This window comes from Phascolarctos cinereus, unplaced genomic scaffold (assembly GCF_003287225.1).
Source record: "Phascolarctos cinereus isolate Bilbo 61053 unplaced genomic scaffold, phaCin_HiC Scaffold_1;HRSCAF=81, whole genome shotgun sequence".
Classification (NCBI taxonomy): Eukaryota; Metazoa; Chordata; class Mammalia; order Diprotodontia; family Phascolarctidae; genus Phascolarctos; species Phascolarctos cinereus.
The window spans coordinates 114,037,046-114,055,893 of NW_027555514.1; the positions used below are offsets into that span (position 1 = coordinate 114,037,046).

The following is an 18,848-nucleotide window of genomic DNA, read 5'->3' on the forward strand; positions in this document are numbered from 1 at the left end:
ACCCAGTCTAAGAAACCAGCCAAGAAGGTCCTGGTTCTCTCTCTTCTTATTAAACCACTTGCTGGTAGCCAGAGAGTAGAAAAATGTTCCAAGACATGCCCCACAGTGTAGTTGCCCCCACTTCCTTAATGTGGTCACACATACCTTCAGTACATACAGTGGTCGTTTTTCAAAAGAAAGACCAATCTGCAGCCGGCACACTAGTTGGGGGTACTCAGAAGCAATTCTGCCCATCTCCTGATAAATCTGAAATGTGAAAGCATCTGTAAGTGGATGTTCTCCCATAGTATGTTCCTGTACATTTTTTTTTCCTTCTAAACTTTCCTCCCCCTGGCTTTCAGACCCCTTGGCTCCTAGCACACCAGCCACAGCATGCTCATTCTTGGGAGCTTGACAGCTACCAGCAGATTATAGAAAACAACACATACCACGTTTGTTCTCATAATTAACCCCTCCTCACTTCAAAGATGCAAAGATACAAAACCACTGTAAAGGCATATGGGACGTTACATATAAGGAACAGCAAATCAGGTCATTTTGTCTGGAGAATAGAGTGGAATAATATATGTAGAGAGGGGAATAATATATGATCAGCACAAGCTAAACTGGGGAGAGCTTTAAATGCCAAATAAAGGTATCCCTTTAATCCTATTATTGGAAATATACCCTAAGCATGTTATCATAACAAAAAATTGTTTTTAAAAGTTATGTCACAAAAACCCCCCAAAATATTATATCTATATACATATAGATAGATACATAGAAAGCAACATCACCAAGAATTAACCTAAATGTCTAACAACCAGTGAAAAACTAACTAAACTTGAGGGCTATCTAGCTCAAATTCCTCATTTTGCACATAAAGACACTGAGGCCCAGAGATGTTAAGTCACTTGCCCAAGGTATATCAGTGCAATGATATACTATAATGCCATTAAAAATCATAACTCAAAGGAATATAAAGAAATCTGGAAAGACAAATGAAAGAATACCAAGTGAAGAAACCACAACCAGAAGACCATTATAATATAGCTCATGACCACAGTATGAAAGTAAAACTGTATGCACAAATGACAAGGTGAGTGGGTCAAGAATGAATTAAATTCAGAAAGCATCAACTACAAGCAGCTAGGAATATATTGTATATCAAGAGTAATTTTGAAGTACAGATTTTGTAGATTTATGCTTGATTGGTTTTATTTTTGAAACCAATTCTTTTATTGTAAAAAAATTATTCTCTTTTATATAATATATATTATATATCATATAATATATCATAATGTATAATTATATATAAATTATTTATTATTTTTTTAAAATAATAAATTATTTTAAAATAAAAAAGGGAAGGAGCTAAGAGCATTTTCTCTTACTCTTGAATGAGGAAAGTAAGCCTGCTGCACTCAACCCAAGAAGCCATTAATCTGAATTTGCTCTGAAATATTTACCTCTTCCAAGGTATGATAAGCCCCATAGTTGAAGTTGCCATTACTCCGTTCTTTTCTTCTATTATTTTTCATTTCTTTCACTTCTTTATCAAGGAGATCCTAAAAAAACCAATGACAGATTGATAAGGATTGCCCATGCGACCCATTCCCACCAGAGGATAGTATTGGAGGAGGAGTACTGCTAATCAAAATTTCAACCAGCTGTGAGCATGAATAGGAAAAGTGTTGACCAGAGCTTTTAAAAAGGGTCATATTTCTTAGAATCTAAGAAATCTTCCTTCCCCACTCCCACCTCACCTGCACCCCCACTCTCTCCCTCCCCACCTCCACCCACCCAGCTCCTCTCTGCCATCCTACTCATAATTCCTGGAAACAGCAAAAGTACTATAATGTCCTTCTTTACTGGCCTGGTATTTGGCATACAGAACCTCTGAAATATGTCCTTTGAAGAAAACACCTAGAAACTAATAAACTCTCACAGCCACCCAACCCTCAAAAGTTGCCTACAGATGGTTCATAGCATTAAAGGTTAATTAATACAGTGACAGTTTCCTGTCATATCAAATGATCCCTGGCCAGAATACAAATTCATTTACGGCCCACCAGTCAGGTACCACTAAAACCAAATTATGAGGTTGTTGATCAAGTTGGCTAAAGTCATAAAGTAATGGCACCTAGGCCTTTGAAAAGAAGGTATCTCAGCCCCATAGTATCTCTTCCATAATCAAGACCAATTTGTATGAGGTCTACATTCTGGAAGATGGATGAAACTGATGGGGTGATGGGACCTGGACCCCTAAAAGGAAAAGACTATGTCTTAGAAAACAACCCAGTTCCTGAATTTTCCCACACGTTTCAGCAGCCCAGATCAATGGCATCTCAGACCAAGGCACATGGCCCATCCCAGCTCACCTAGATACTTGATAGCCCTTTCCCAGTGGCTCCACCCCAGACCACTTAACTCCTTTCACTGTTACACCTGGCCTACCTCAGGCTATTTACCACTCCCATCCAGATCTTTTCACGGTTCCTTTTTCCGTATGTAAGCATCAATCTCACCCCCATCAAGGTGCAGATTCATTAGGAATCTAGCCCCATCTATAGGCCTTACAATAAATCTTGCCACTTTGACTGAAAGAAGGCCTGAGTGCTTGAATGATTTCCAGGTGGACTCCCCTGTACCCTGACATCTCAGCAACCCCAAACCACATCAAACCTTTAGCAAGAATGAAGCTCAAAGTGTGGTTTCAGTTTACCCACCTGCAGGTTTTTAATGGAGACTGAGTACTCCAAGCCATGGGATTCCAGAAAGGACTTGACAAGTTTCAAACTAGCTGGTGGAACCACAACATCCACAGAACGCTCAGTGGTAGCGGGTACTTTCCAAAAATTGAGCTGAAGAAAAGCAAAAGAAACCAAGAGAGCAATCCAGGTAAGACAAACAGCACCCACAGTTCTCTAGAACTACAACACCCATGAGGCCAGGCTGTCTCCAGGGGCCTCTGCCCAGGAAGAGACCCAGAGAGAATGTGTGGCAACTGGAGAAACATCTAACAGTCCTGCTGTCCTGCAGTGACTGACCCTAGTTTGGACCTTTATTACCTTTCAGCAGAACTGTTACAACTGGGCTCCCTGCCTCATCTCACCCCAACTCCAATTCATTCTCCACTCAGTTGCCAAAGCAATTTTCTTAAAACATAGCTCTGACCACCACACTCCCCTATTCAATGACTCCCTTGGGCTCCTCATCAGCTCTAGGATCAAATATTGTTGTTGTTGTTGTTGTTGTTTAATCCATTAGTTGTGTCCAACTCTTTGTGGCCCCATTTGGGGTTTTCTTGGCAGAGCTACTAGAGTGGTCTGCCATTTCCTTCTCCAGTTCATTTTATGGATAAGGAAACAGTGAGGCAAACAGTGTTAAGTGACTTGCCCAGGGTCATACAGCTACTAAGTGCCTGAGGCCAGGTTTGAAATCTGGAAGATGAGCCTTCATGACTGGGGACTGGCACTCTAGCCTCTGTGCAACCTAGCTACCCTAACAGAGCTATTCATTTTCCTGTTGTTTCCTCCATTAGAATGTATTCCCTCTATAATTTTGTCTGTCTCTCCCCTTTTTTAAATGTGACTTTTAATGTAGCACTGATGCACACTTGACCAGTGTGAAATGTGTACATACTGTATGAAACCTCTATTCTCAATAGGCTCTTATTTCTATGTGGAATTTCCTGTCTTGCAGTGTCCTGTAAATAAAAACTTAATTTAAAAAAAATGTATTCCCTATGGAGGGCAGGGACTGTTTTTTGTCTTTCCCTGTATTCCCAGCACTTAGCTCAGTCCCTGGCATGCAGTAGGTACTTAATAAATCCTTATTGGACTAGTTTGGATTGGTGTGTTTGGTAGGGCATACGAGACTTGCTTCCCACAAAATACCCTGTCCACAACCTGCCATGGCCTAAAATTAGTAGTGGAAACAAAAGCAGATGTATTACTTTCATAAGATTATTCTTCCAGCCCACTCCCATTAATCAAACAATCAATAAACATGTAGTAAGTGCCTACTGTGTGCTAAGAGCTAGGGATAGAGAAAAAGGCAAAACAGTTCCTGCCCTCAAGGAGCTTACCATTAGCATGAGAGCAAGAAATGGTTTATCAGACTAGCTGGTTGACATCCTGGTCCTCAAAAGCGAAATTAATAAGTTTCCACAGGAATAGCACATAGGCAGCAGTCCATCATCCCTATTGCAACTAATAAATGAGGGAAGGGCGAAGAGGAAGGGCAGCTGGTAGCACAATGCATAGAATACCAGGCCTAGAGTAAGGACCTCAGTTCAAATCCCAGCTCAGATAGGTGCTAACTGAGTGACCCTGGGCAAGTCTCTTAACCCTGTTGACCTCAAGTTCCTCATCTGTAAAATGAGCTGGAGAAGGAAATGGCAAACCACTCCAGTATCTTTGTTAAGAACACCCCAAATGGGGTCATGAAGAGTCAGCCATGACTGAATAAATGAACAACAAAGAAGGAGGGAGAGAGAGAGAGAGAGAGAGAGAGAGAGAGAGAGAGAGAGAGAGAGAGAGAGAGAGAGAGAGAGAGAGAGAGAGAGAGAAAGTAGAGATTGATTAGATTAAATAGATGGAAAGGAAGATTTGTTAAGAGTTTAGGATGAATGCTCCAGGCACCATGTTAAGTGTTTAGAATACATAAAAGCAAGCAAGATAGACCTGGCCCTCAGGAGTTTACAGTTATAATAAAGGGTAGAAAACACCTGAGGGGAATTGAAAAGTGCCCAGAGAGTATATGAAAGAGAGCCTGCCTAGTGAAAAATGCTGTGGGCTACAGGACTGGCTTTGCCCAACACAGAAATTGGGGCCAGGGTGGGCATCTGGTGGGGTAAAGATATGAATAGGGTGGAGTAGCTCTGAAAAAAAAATGAAACCTCACTCATTTCACAATTCTGCCTGAAGCCAGCTGTTCCCTCCACAATTTGGAGAGAAGGGAGGCATATTGGAAAAGTTGATAAACCAGCAAGTGTGTGGCCATGCAAGAAACGGGAAGGTCTTTTCTCCTACCTCCCAGTATCCAAAGCAGTAGTCCTAAAATCGATTTTGCTGTCATTCTGTGGTGTTTGGGGGTTTTTCTTGGCAAACGTACTGGAGTGGTTTGTCATTTCCTCCTCCAGCTCATTTTACAGATGAGGAGCTTGAGGCCAACAGGATGAAGTGACTTGCCTAGGGTCATACAGCTAGTAAGTGTCTGAGGCCAGGTTTGACCTCAGGAAAATGTCTTCCTGATTCCAAAGCCTACTGCTCTATGCACTGCACCACCTTTTCTTCTCTTCCTTTCACTTCTAAGAGCAATGAATGAGGAGAAATCTCCAGCCTCTGACTTTTATTAGCTGGGGGATCTTGGTCAAGTCTCTCTGAGTCTCAGTTTCTTCATTCATCAAAAGGGAATGATAACTCCTAACTTAGCTCACACAGGGATAGTGTGAGGAAATGATACAACTCAGGCAAACTGCTTTACCAGCCTCAAAGTGTTGTACAAACATCAGCCATTATCACTGCCCCCTCCCCCAATGCTCGTCTCAACCACTGTGACTGAACCCAGGATTATGATCACCAAAGATGACAAGAATGTTGGTGAAAAATCATCCTTCCCTAGGATTAAAAGATGCCCAAAGGAAAGGAAACGAGATACCTTGGAGTTCTTCGTGTTGACCAGCTCTTTCAATTTGCGAATCTGGTTTACATCCCAGACTTTAATTTGAAAAACCTGGTGCCTAAAAACAAGACAGACAGACAGACAGATAAACAAAGCATGATGTTATATGTTTTTGACAGACATAACAAACCAGAGCCATGTTTCCTGGAGCCTGGGTGGATTGCAAATAAGTGGGCCTCAGTCAGATAGTCAAGGAGCATTTATTAAACACTGGGAGGATTATTGAGGCTCGTGGCTGAGCCATTTTCTCCCTTGTGTCAGTCAGTCAATCAATAAGCATTTATTAAACGCCTAATACATGCCAGGCACTGCAGTAAGCCCTGAGGATATGAAGAACAGCAAAACCACGATCCCTGCCCTCAAGGAGACCACCTTTTAATAGAGGAGGCATTATACAAGAACTAGAGAGATATAAGACAGGACAGTGGCTAGAGGGGCAGGCTTCTCTTCCTGAGTTAAACCCAGCCTAAGACACTTAATTAGCTGTGTGACCCTGAGCAAGTTACTTAACCCTGTCTGCCTCAGTTTCCTCATCCATAAAATGGACAGGAGATGAAAATGGCAAACCACTGCAGTATCTTTGCCAAGAAAACACCAAATAGGGTCACAGAGTGTCAGATGCAACTGAAACAACTAAACAGTGAAAGACATAAGATAAGAAGTGGAGATGAGGGCACAGAGCATTGCAGGCAAAGGGGACAGCTAGTGGGAAAAGGAAGGAGATAGAGATGCTTCCAACAAAAAGGAAGAGTTTGGGGATAAAACAACGTCATAGTCATTCAACAAACAGTGATTGATTGTTCCATGGTGCCAGCCTCTAGAGGCACAAAGACAAACAGCAAAATGTGCCCCCTCCCTTAAGAAACGGATACCTTCTGCCTCCCTGGAGACCTTCAGGAAAAGAAGACACGTGTCTGTAGCAGATGATGGGGATGAGCAAGGTAATGAACACCTGACATTCACATGGTACTTTGAAGTGTGCCCAGTGCTGTTCTTTACTAGCTCATTGAAGACTGAGGAAGGTTCTACAAAATGTTATCATCCCCATCAAACGCCATCATATTTGTAAAGCACTTAGTGCAGTACCTGGCATAAAGTAGGTGCTTAAAAACTGCTTATTTCCCCTTGTTTCCATTTTACAAAGAAGGAAACTGAGGTGCAGAGAGGTTACTATTGGTATCAGATGTGGGATTTAAGGCCAAGACTCTGAGACTCTCTCTCACAAACAGCAAGCTTGCTTCATCATTTGTCAGTCATAATTATGTATGGCAGGCTGTCACCTGATGTAGGATGCTGGAATGGATAGACTATTGAACTTGAAGGTGGAAGACCTGAATTCAAATCCCACTGGCTGTATGACCCTGGGTAAGTCAGTTTCTCTGCCTTTTATGCCTCTCTGAAAGGAACCACATCTATAAACAATTCAAGTCAATAATTATTTATTGAACACCAAATAAATACAAGGTTCTCTGCTCGACCTTGGGCATACAACAATGAAAACCAGTAAAGCCCCATCCGCAAAGAACTTGCAATGTAGTAGGCGAGGACCCTGGGTAAGTCATTTAACCTCTGCCTCAGTGTCCTCATCTAAAACATGCGGATAATAGGACCTACCTCCCTGGGTGGTTATGAGGATCCATTGGCATAAGAACTGTAAAGCACTTGGCACAATGCCTGGCACATAGTAACCATTGTTGTTGTTTGTCCTTTGAAAGTTAGCAATACTATATATTATTATTATATTTTACTAGATTATAATCAGACACTTACTAACTGTGTGCTCCTGGGCAAGTCACTTAACCTTTGCCTCAGTATCCTCAACTGAAGACTAATAACATAAATGTATATAAAATGGGGGTGACAATAGCACCTACCTCCCAGTAGTACCCCATTTGTGAAGATCAAATGACATAAGACACGTTATAGAATGCCTGGCACATAGTAGGTACTTCATAAATGCTTGTTTCTTTCCTTGATTTTATTGGTATCCGGAACTTTCAGTGAGGAAATTCCCTCTACCAAAGGGAAAATATCACTAGACAGAGATGGGGGTGCCTCCAGACGTGTGCAACAGTACCAAGCCAAGAGATAGCAGGATAAGGGCAGCTAGTTGCTGCAGTGAATAAGTTCTAGCCTTGGAGTTGGGAGGGCCTCACTTACTAGCTGTGTGACCTTGGGCAAGTTACTTAATTGCCTCAAAAAGAAAAAAAAAAGAAAAAAAGAAATCGCAGCTGTGATTTTATTGGTATAGGGAATTTTCAGTGAGGAAATTCTCTCTACCAAAGCAGATCAGCAGCTGCTCACTAATTCATAATTTTAGAGTTTGCCTGTGCACTGAGAGGTTAGGGGCAGCTAGCTGGTGAGGGTGCCAGGCCCAGAGGCAGGAAGACCTAAGTTCAAATTCAGCCTAAGACACTTAGTAGATGTGTGACCCTGGGCAAGTCACTTAACCTTGTTTGCCTCAGTTTCCTCATCTATAAAATGAGCTCAAGAAGAAAATGGCAAACCACTGCAGTATCTGTGATAAGAAAACCCCAAATGGGGTCACCAAGAGTCGGACACAACAGAAAAAACTGAATAAGAACAAGGACAACTGAGATTATAACTGACTTGCTCAGCATGTGTCAGTGATAGGACTTGAACACAGGACTTCCTGACTCAGTAGAGAGAGTTCCAAGACACCACACACTGCTTCTCTTACAAATTCACAGTGATTTTCACCTATCAGACTGGCCAACATGACAAAACAGGAAAATGATAAATATTGGAGAAGATGTGGGAAAATTGGAACACTAATTCATTGTTGGTGGAGTTGTGAAATGATCCAACCATTTTGGAGAGCAATTTGGAACTATGCCCAAAGGGCTATAAAAATGTGCATACCCTTTGACCCTGCAATAGCACTTTTAGGGCTATATCCCAAAGAGATCATACAAATGGGAAAAGGACCCACATGTACAAAAATATTCATAGTAGCTCTTTTTGTGGTGGCAAAGAATTGGAAATTGAGAGGATGCCCATCAATTGAGATTGAATGGCTGAGCAAGTTGTGGTATATGAATGTAATGGAATACTATGGTGCTATAAGAAATGATGAACAGGCTGACTTCAGAAAAACCTGGAAAGCCCTGTATGGTCTGATGCTGAGTGAAGTGAGTAGAATCAAGAGAATGTTGTACACAATAACAGCCATATTGTGGGATGACTAATATTGATAAACTTAGCCCTTCCCAGCAATACAAGGATGTAAGAAATCTCCAGAGGCCTAATGATGGAAAATGCTATCCACCAAAGAAAGAACTATGGAAGTAGACTTGCTATTTTTTTTCTCTTCTGTTTTGTTTTCTCTTTCTGATGGTTCCTCCTATTTTTTTGAATTTTTACTTACACCACTAACGTGAAAATATGTTTAATAGGAATGTAAATGTATATATAGCCTATATCAGATTGTGCGTCGTCTTGGGGAGGGTGGTGGGGAGGAAGGGGGAGAAAAATTTTAAACTCAAAAGCATATGGAAGTGATTTTTGACAAATCAAAATAAATTAATAAAAACTTTTTAAAAATTCACAGTGATTTAAAAAAAAACAAAGCAGCTCAGGCTTATTTGGCCCTTCACTACTAATAGCAACAGTGTGAGGTAGGCATTGTGCCACTGTTAGAGGAACAACTGAATGAGGGTCTACAGTCATCATGATGGGCCAGAACTTTTGAGCCAGTGCCTGAATTGAGTTCCTGACAACTTTTATGTAATCTCACCAAGCAACTAGGAGAATTACTACTGAGTTGTTGGTCATTTCAGTCGTGTCCAACTCTTCATGACCCCATTTGGGGGTTTCTTGGCAGATACTGGAGTGGTTTGCCATTTCCTTCTCCAGCTCATTTTACAGATGAGAAAACTGAGATTTGCCCAGGGTCACACAGCTAGCAAATGCCTGAGGCTGGATTTGACCCTGTGAAGATGAGTTTTCCTGATTCCAGGCACTCTATCTCCACTGCGCCACCTAGCAGCCTTACTGAGCTGCCTAGAGAAAAATCTCTCCCTAGCCACAGACTGCATCCCAACCCCAGTGAGCCATTGGCAGCAGGGAGATGGGTGTGAACAGAAGTTAATGTCACAATAGGTATCTCTGAGCCTCACTTGTAATAAACAACCTCAAAGCTGCCCCTAGGCACCCAGCCCACCCCACCCCGCATTATCTCTTCTCTAGAGGACAACCATAATTTTAGACATTAGACACAGGGCTCTTTCAGGGGTCTGAAGTACCTTCTCCATTTCATGTCTTCTAAGTTCCATGCCTTCTTCAAATGTCAATGCCCTTGCATGTGGAGAGGGCATTAAACACATAAAAACATACATATGAACACATCTATGTGTGTATAGAGAGGACAGGAAGTAGTTGTTAAATGCTTGTTAGGTACTGGACATGTTCTAATCTCTGAGTACTGGACTTGTATGTAATAAGACCTGAGTGTAAATGCTACCTTTGACACTGACTAGGTGTGTGACTTGGGACAAAATGGGAGCAATTATAGCTGTAATATTTACATTGCAGGGTTGTCATAAGGCTCAAATGAAATAATAAACATAAAGTGCTTTGTAAACTTTAAAGCACAATATAAACTATTATTAAAGAAGGTATCCCCAAAGTCAAGGATTAAACTGCACTAACCTTTGGGACACTCTATATGTGACCACCCCCCCCCACCTTACAAATTTTACATCAGTGAGAAAAAAAGAAAAAGAAAAGAATACTGTAGTTCCCCATGTCAAAGAAAAGTCAGCATTGACACAGATTACAACCCCCCCACCCCCAACACACACACATACTCATACCCAAACTCTACAATCCATTGGCTTTGGAGATGATTTTATGAGTTGTGGCCAAGAATATTCACCATCTGGTAGCCGATCCTCTCTTAATGAGCCTTTCAAATCTCAACTGAGCTGGTGCTTGGATAACAGACACACAATCGTTCAAATCAAATCAGATCTCAAATCTATATAGCCTTCAAGAACACAAGGTCACCTTCATTCCACAAAGAGGTTGAATTTGATAATAATTAAGATATATTATAATAATTAATGTAATTAACTAATAATGAACTTGTACAGAAAGTAGAAGATGCCTGAAATTTATAAATTTATAAATAAGATAGAAACAGACAAAACAGACAGTGAGAGGCCCACAACCACACAGATAAATACCAAGAGATTTAACTTGGTTTCCTATATTTCAAGTATAACCAAAAAAATAAGCCAAAAAGGGGAACTTACCCACTGAACTTTCCCTTGCAATAGATAGACCCTATCAGGGCCCCGAAGAATACTATCCACCTCATGTCCAGAAGGATCTTCAGGTAGTGACTGAGTCAGGCTGTATTTGGAAGGAATCAGAGGCAGACTCAGGCTCCTAAAAATGCAAATGTAATTCCCACACCCTTTTGTACCCCTTACAATAACAGTCTTGGTCCTGCTCCTATCTGTATCTCTATGTCTTCCATTCCTTTGGGGTGATAAAGGACAAGGCACTTGATTGACAAGTCAAGAACTTGTTCCACAGGCTCAGAAAGGCTGACCCAAAGGAGCCCTGCTCCTCCTCCCTAGGCACTTAGACACTGCCACATACCTGAGGAACTTTTCCTTCCCTGGAGCTTAGAGTGATCAGAAGGACAAGACTGGGAACCTTACTAATAATAAGCATTTAATTACAAATACCTACTTTTATCCTCAACACCTAAGAGAATTTCAGTCTTGAACAACTCAAAACCATTAGGGTTTTTCCATTTCCTTCCCTACATCTATATATATATATATATATATATATATCTGGTTGTGGTTCCATCATTTCTTCAGTCTGTCCAACTCTTTGTGACCTCATTTGGGGCTCTCTTAGCAAAGATTCTAGAGTGGTTTGCCATTTTCTTCTCCAGCTCATTTTACAGATGGAAACTGAGGCAAACAGGGTTAAGTGACTTGCCCAGGGTCTCAGGAAAGATATGAACTTGTGTCTTCCTGACTCCAGACCTGGCACTTTATCCAATGTACCACCTAGTTGCCTGAAGATACTGTTATTTTCCCCCATTTTATATATCAGAACTCCATAGAACAGGGGTCCTAAACCTGGGCTCCTAGAACTTATTTTTGTCTTTTTACTATTTTGATCATTGTATTTCAGGATAATTGCAGTCCTATGTATTTTATTTTGTGCATTTAAAAACATTACTCTGAGAAGGGAGTGAAACTTGATCAAAGTTACACAGAAACTTAGTGGCAAAGCTGAGACTATAATTCCTGACTCCCTGTCCAGAGCTTTTTCCTTCATAACCTGGCCTCCTACTCGCCTCATCAGATAAACAGATGGAGTGCTGGCCCTAGAGTCAGGAGGACCTGAGTCAAAATCTGGCCTCAGACACAAGCTGGCCTTTGACACCTCAGTCATTTAACCTCGGGTTTGCCTTAGTGTCTTCAACTATAAAATAGGGTTAGTAGCAACATCTACCTCCCCGCACAGTTATTATGAGAACCAAAGGAGATATGTAAAACTCTTGGCCCATCAGGTACATAGTAATCCTTAGTCAATGCATATTTGCTGCCTTCCTGCTTACCCTTTGCTCTAAGATCTCAGATACCATTTGATATCTTAAAATAGGTTAACGTTTCCGAATGGAGCTACCATATTTCTAATCCATTTTTCCTGGACAACTCACTTCCAGGAATCATTGGGGTTTGTTCCCATAAATCTATACTGAAAATCCAAATCTATATTGAGAAGGCCTTTCCAATGGTCAGGTTACTTCCCAATCTCAGTCCAATCTTTTCCCTGGGATAGAGGGAAAAGATTAAAATCATGGTCACACCCAGGCTAGCAACTTCTAGACAGCAAAAGTAACTCTTTTGTTCAATTTCTAGTTATCTCCCTTAATCCATTCACCTAATAAAAGGATATTTTTCCTTTTGTCCTGATCTGTCCCTGTCTTATCCAAGGGGCTTTCCTCAGCAGTCTGGAAAGAGCTTTGGAGGGAAAAATATGATTTCTTATTATTTCTAGAGAAACTAAAAAGGAGATTTTTAATATGATTCCACAATTCTAGTTGGGGAGACAATGTATACACATAAAATTATATGTAAAAAATAATTTTAAGGAATTTGGTGGCAAAAAAGTACTAGCAGGTTGGGGAATCAGGAAAGGCCACATCCCTTCTAAGCTCCGACCTCCCTTGAGAAATGACTTTGTATTTACTTTATATCTATTTTATATTTACTTTTATATTATATTTTATTTTACACTCAGTTTTATGATTTTATTGAAGTATAAGCCTGACCACTTCACCCTCTACCTACTCAAGAAACTCCAGGGACTCCCTATTGCTCCCTAGGATCAAATGTAAATCTTTTGGTTTGCCATTTAAATCTCTTCCCAGTCACTCCCCTTCTGGCCGGCACAATGATTAACCACAGCCTCAGCAGACTCATGATGAATTATGTTACCTGAATCCTGATTGAGAGGTGATGGGGGTTGGGGGGGCAAGTGTATATACATTTAGAGTATGTATAATATATATTATATAATTATGTGTTGTATATAATATATTATAATATATACAAATAAAAAAGATGTGTGCATGTGAGGGAATTTATTTTGCTTAACTAGCTTAATTATACATGTTTTGTACAAGGACTTCGTTTTTCTTTCTTTTTCATTGGGGGTAAGAGGAAGGAGGAGGGAGAGAAGGTAGATTTGGTTAATTGAAAAAAAAATTAAAATAAGCTGTCTTGAGTACCACCCCCTCCAATTCTTATTTTTTATAACTTCTCCCCTCTCTAGTCTTCTTATACATCACTCCCTTCAGAGCGTTCCACTCTTTAGCTATCCTGGCTTATTTGATATTCCACACACGAAGCCTCCTGTCCTGGCTGTCCCTCATGCCTAGGATGCATTTCCCTCCTTATGCTTCCTCCCTCCTCTTGGAATCCCTGGTTTCCTGCAAAATGCAATTCAAGCACCACTTTCTTTCTATATGAATCCTTTCCAGATCTCCCCAGCTGCAAGGAATCCTTTTCCTAAAGCTACCTTGAATTTAGTTTACATTTAACTTGCGTATATGATGTATATACTTATATATGCACATCTTCCCCTGTTAAGAGTGTAAGCTCCTTGAGGACAGGGTCTGTTTCACTTTTGTTTCTGCATACAGAGTGCTCAGCAAAGCTTCTGGCACATAATAAATGGTCATTGACTAATATGTTTTTCCCCCAATCAAAAATGTAAGTACCTTGAGGGAAAGGACTGTTTGTTTTATCTTTATATCCCCAGTGCCTGGCACATAGGAGGCATTTAATAAATTCTTATTGAATGAATGAATAATCAAATGATTCTGATATCATGAGACAAAACAAGGAAGTGAATGTTCACATTGATTAGGCGTTGAGGAAGAAGTGATTGCACCAAAATCTTGCTTTAAAATGAGATTTTGATCGTGCAGATTTGTTTCCCTATCTCAGAGTCCCAGAGTGCTAGCATGGGTGGTCTCAGACATGCTCCATGATCTTCTTGAGGCCCTTCCATGTCTCTTCTGCAGTGGGAAGAATCTGATTGGCTGGCAGGAGGAAGCCATAGCAACCAGTGTCTCTCGATTCAAAGGCAAAGGAATATTTGACGCTATAGTCATAGGACCAACCAATGCTTCCTCCACTGGCCCAGTTTGAAAGACAGAAGAGAAGACTACGTCTGTGATGCCTCTCCAGGCTCCTTGCCAATGTAATCCAACAAGCATTCATTAAGCATCTAGAATATGCAAGGTTTGGCAGCTAGGTGGTATAGTGGATAGAGAAACATGCCTGGAGTCAGGAAGACTCATCTTCCTGAGTTCAAATCAGGCCTCACACACTTACTAGCCATGTGACCTTGGGCAAGTCACTTAACCCCATTGGCCTCACTTTTCTCATCTGTAAAATGAGATTGAAGAGGAAATGGCAAACCTCTCTAGTATCTTTGCCAAGAAAACCCCAAATAGGGTCACAAAGAGTCAGACATGACTGAAAAACAACTTAACTAAATGTGTAAAGCTCGAGCTAGGTGCTAGGCATGCAAAGGAAGAACTCAAGGAGCTTGCCTTCTCCTGACAGCTATGCCGTATTAAATTCCAGTGTTCATAAAGACCAATCAGATCCCTCCTTCTCCCCCCATCCTTTTTTTTTTTGTTACCAATAGCTGAATGGTGTTGGCTACCCCTTGGCTACTGTTACACATTGAGATGGGAAAGGGCTGTGGAAGGCAAAAAGAGCCCTATACCAGCAAGGAGTGTTTTCCTATCATCTGCAGCCTCACTGGCCTGTTCTTAGCATTATTCTCACCTGGCTTTTCTCATAACCTTGAACAGCACTGTTTACTAAGTTTTGCACTTTGCTGAGGTTGAGCCAAGCTACTGAGCAAGGTATTTTTCTGTGGGTCCTAGAGATTACAAAGGGAAGAGAAAACATGCAATGTCTAATTCAGTTTCTTTTTCTTTTTCTTTTTTTCCTCCAGTAGGCAATGGGGGTAAGTGACTTGCCCAGGTTCACACAGTTAGTACGTGTTAAGTATCTGAGACTGGATTTGAACTTAGGTCCTCCTGACTGCAGGGCCAGTGCTCTATCCACCTAGCTGCCCCTCTACTTCAGTTTCAAAAAACTTGCAATGTAGAGGGAGAGTGGACACAGTAAACAAGTACTTTACATGTAAATACAAATAACATACATGTACCAACTATATAAACAATTTCAGTCTAACAGTTACATGCATTCATTCATTCATTCATTCATTCATTCATTCATTCCACAAACATGTATGAGTCAGCTAAGATGAGCATATCAGAGAATCAAAAAGTTAAGTAAAACACAGTCCCTCCCCTCAAGGAATCTACAATTTAATGTGGCAGAGAGGTTATTATGATGCTGCTGATAATGTAGGTGACCAGGACAACTGGAGTCACTTGTGGGAATGTGGGAAGGCTGCCCACAGTGTGCAAGCTGGGATCGTTAAGCAATAAATCACCTGGGGGCATATCCCTGAAGGGGACCTGTAGAAGACCTCTGGGTCAGTGCTGGAAGGTGTTGTTCCCAGGCTGTGATTAGATAAAAAGATTAAGTGCAGTACAAACCAGGGCTGATGAGAGGTTGGGTTGGGAAGGGGCAGGGCTGCTGGTTAGTTTTGTAAATTCATTGCAAACCAGGTAATTAATTTGTTCTGAATCTCTTGACCATCCATAGCGTCCAGCATGGTCCTGGGTGAATAGTAAGCATTCAACAAATACTTGAAGTACCGTTTTTTTGTGTTTCTTTTTTACCCATGTCACTAAAATTGCTTGTCTTTGGCCTCTCTGGGACCTTATCCCAGGACTTCATGTTATAACTATTTCCACCAAGCAAGCCACTGGGTTCTACAAAATGAGCAGGAGGTGCTACCTCATACGTATCAAACTGGCAAAGATGATAAAAGACAGAAAGAGTCAGTGTTGGAGGTTCTGTGGGGAAATAGATGCACCGTTAGATTTGATGGCGCTTGGAATCATGCTAGAAAGTGACTGAACTGTCCACATTATTATTGAGCCAGTGATCCTGCCACTAGTCATATACCCCTACTAAGGCCAAAGTGAAAAAGAAAGGTTCCGTATAGACTAAAGAAAGCAGGTTTGGGGATGGCTCAGTAAACTGCTGTATGTGGATGATTACAGAGTAACAAACAAATAATATGGAGAATTCAGAATTTGTATGAACTGATACAGAGGAAAGAAAGCAGAACCAGGAGAACTATACACAGTAATGACAATAATGTAAACAAGGGTATCACAGATTCAAAGCTAAGAGGACCCTCAGAAGCCATCTAGTCCAATCCTCTCGTTTTTTAGATGAAAAAACTGAGATAGGGACAGGACCTGTAATTTCAATGCTATAGGGAACTCCCTATCCTATGCAGGTAAGGGACTTCTATATAATTTATTATCAGAGAACTGAGAAGTTGTGATCTACCTAGGGTCACATAGCCAGTAAGTGTCAGAGGGGGGATTTGAACTCAGTTCTTCTTGCCTTTTAGGCTGGCTCTCTATCCCCTTGATAACACCACTGCCTCCACATAGGGAATGTCTAAACAACAGCAACATTAAAAGGAAGTTGGACTCAGATCAAACTCAATAACCATTTGTGGTCCCAAAGTATGTGGTGAAACACCCTTCTCTCTTCTGATAGACAGGTGGGAGACTCCAGGTACATAAGGGCACATACAGTGTTACAGTGTCCTTTACAGTTTTCCTTAATTATTTCTCTTTGTTACCAATAAGAGTCTCATATGAAGAGGAAATACAGTATAACTAGGGTATAAAAAAGCAAAAGACTAATAAAACTTAAAAAAAAAAAAAGAATCAAAACCCCATCAAAAAAAGATTTGGAATACACCGAGGGATCAGGAGTGCTGGTACTGCTCCCAAAAACTGAAAGAGCACCTGTCAAAGATGTCATAGACAAGGGATTCACTCATTGGATGGGAATGGAGACCAGTTACTTTCTGAGGCCCCCTACTGCCTGTAGGAGAAAATATGAAACTCCTTAGCTTAATATTTAAATCCCTCCTTGGTCTGACTCCAGCTTACTCTTCTGGTCTTCTTGTTAAGTCATTCCACTCATGTCTGACTCTTCATGACCCCATCTGGGGTTTTCTTGACAAAGATACTAGAGTAGTTTGCCATTTCCTTCTCTAGCTCTTTTTATAGATAAGGAAAATGAGGCAAACAGGGTTAAGTAGCTTACCCAGGGTCATAGCTAATAAGTATCTGAGACCAGATTTGAACTCCAGCACTGATACTATCCACTGCACCACTTAACTGACTCCCTTCTGGTCTTTTGAATTACTCTATTTCATATGCTCTATGGTTCCAGCTAAACTGGACAACTAGTTGTTCCCAACTCCATTCTTCACTATTTACTACCTCTGTACCTGGAACATATTCCCTTCATATGTTAAAATACTTCTCTTCTTTCAAAGTCTAGCTCAAGAGCTTCCTTCCTAAAGACTTCCTTGATTTCCCCAGCTAAAAGCAATTATTCTTCATTCCAAAACTTTGTCTGTACCTTTGTGACCTTAATGTATTCTACCTGGTATTATACTTATTTGTGTAAATGTTATCATTATTAAATTGTAAGGATTATTTGTTGAGAGCTGTGTCCTTCCCCTCCCCCACCCCACCCTTGCCTCTTTATATCTCTAGTGCCTAGCACAATGGTTTGTAAATAGGAAATGATAAATGTTTGTTGATTTGAACGACTTGTAAAGTCCCTTTTAATTGTGACTTCATGATTCTTTGAAAGCACCTCAGAAATTGTTCATTGACAAAGCACCTATTAGTTGAATTCCCGGTGTCCTTACCAGATGGGGACACAGCAGCCAGGAATGTTTTACTTGCCATAGAAATATAACCACTTCTGGGGTGGAGTAGATCAGGTGTTCTACACCTCTACAGGAGAGCATCATGGCATCATTGGACAGGAAGCAAGGTAGATGATTTCATCGAAACAAATATGCAAAATGCGGTGATTTGTTAAGTTGAAATGAAGCCAAGAAAATGGGATCAACTCTAGCTATGTAACACAATAAGAACATGTCTGAGTCTCAAACCCATTAAGAGGACATGTAAGTTGAATGAGCTCACAGCAGTCCCTACTGTTGGACTAGAATATTGCTGCCTTATTATTAACACCTGGCAATTTTTCAGCCTGTCATGGAGAAACTTTGAGAAGTCAACCAGACTCTCCCCAGCAAGACTATACCTAAGCAATGTAATTTCTTTGTAAAAGAGTACAGATCCAAAACTGATGAGAGCTAGTTCTTTGACTGGCAACACAAGCAGATCTGGTCATGTCACCCTGCTTGGCATCTCAGCCACCTATGTGCTATTCAAGTCCTATATACCCATGTGGCCACTCACAGTTGGCTGTTGTTGCCCCTCGGTGACAACATTTAGGGCTCCAGAAGAGTAAACTGGGTCTGCTCCCCACCCCTATAACCCTTCACTGGATAGAAAGGTGGTAAAGGATGCTGGGAGTGACGTGACCATATCTCTTCTTCCTTGGACTCTCACTTTGGAAGGAATGATATCTCACATGATTAAAAAAAAAGTTTGGAGAGAAATACAATCTTGGTGATCATAA

General features: G+C 41.0%; 1 protein-coding gene across 3 annotated transcripts in view; it reads right to left on the minus strand.

Annotated features, from left to right (window-relative positions):
• The window catches only part of LOC110219232 (carboxypeptidase A4-like), a 51,581-nt gene that overhangs the window by 16,534 nt on the left and 16,199 nt on the right, over positions 1 to 18,848 (minus strand). For 2 of the 3 annotated variants that reach the window (XM_078153715.1, XM_078153717.1), the window contains 5 exons: positions 10,944 to 11,043; positions 5,644 to 5,725; positions 2,709 to 2,843; positions 1,449 to 1,547; positions 145 to 246 (listed from right to left, as the gene is read on the minus strand). In XM_078153715.1, the coding sequence (XP_078009841.1) occupies positions 145 to 246; positions 1,449 to 1,547; positions 2,709 to 2,843; positions 5,644 to 5,725; positions 10,944 to 11,008 (483 nt within the window). In that variant the 5' untranslated portion in view covers positions 11,009 to 11,043. Of the gene's footprint in view, positions 1 to 144; positions 247 to 1,448; positions 1,548 to 2,708; positions 2,844 to 5,643; positions 5,726 to 10,943; positions 11,044 to 11,388; positions 11,461 to 18,848 lie in introns of those variants that run through there. The other variant, XM_021002403.2, reaches the window with a different exon arrangement.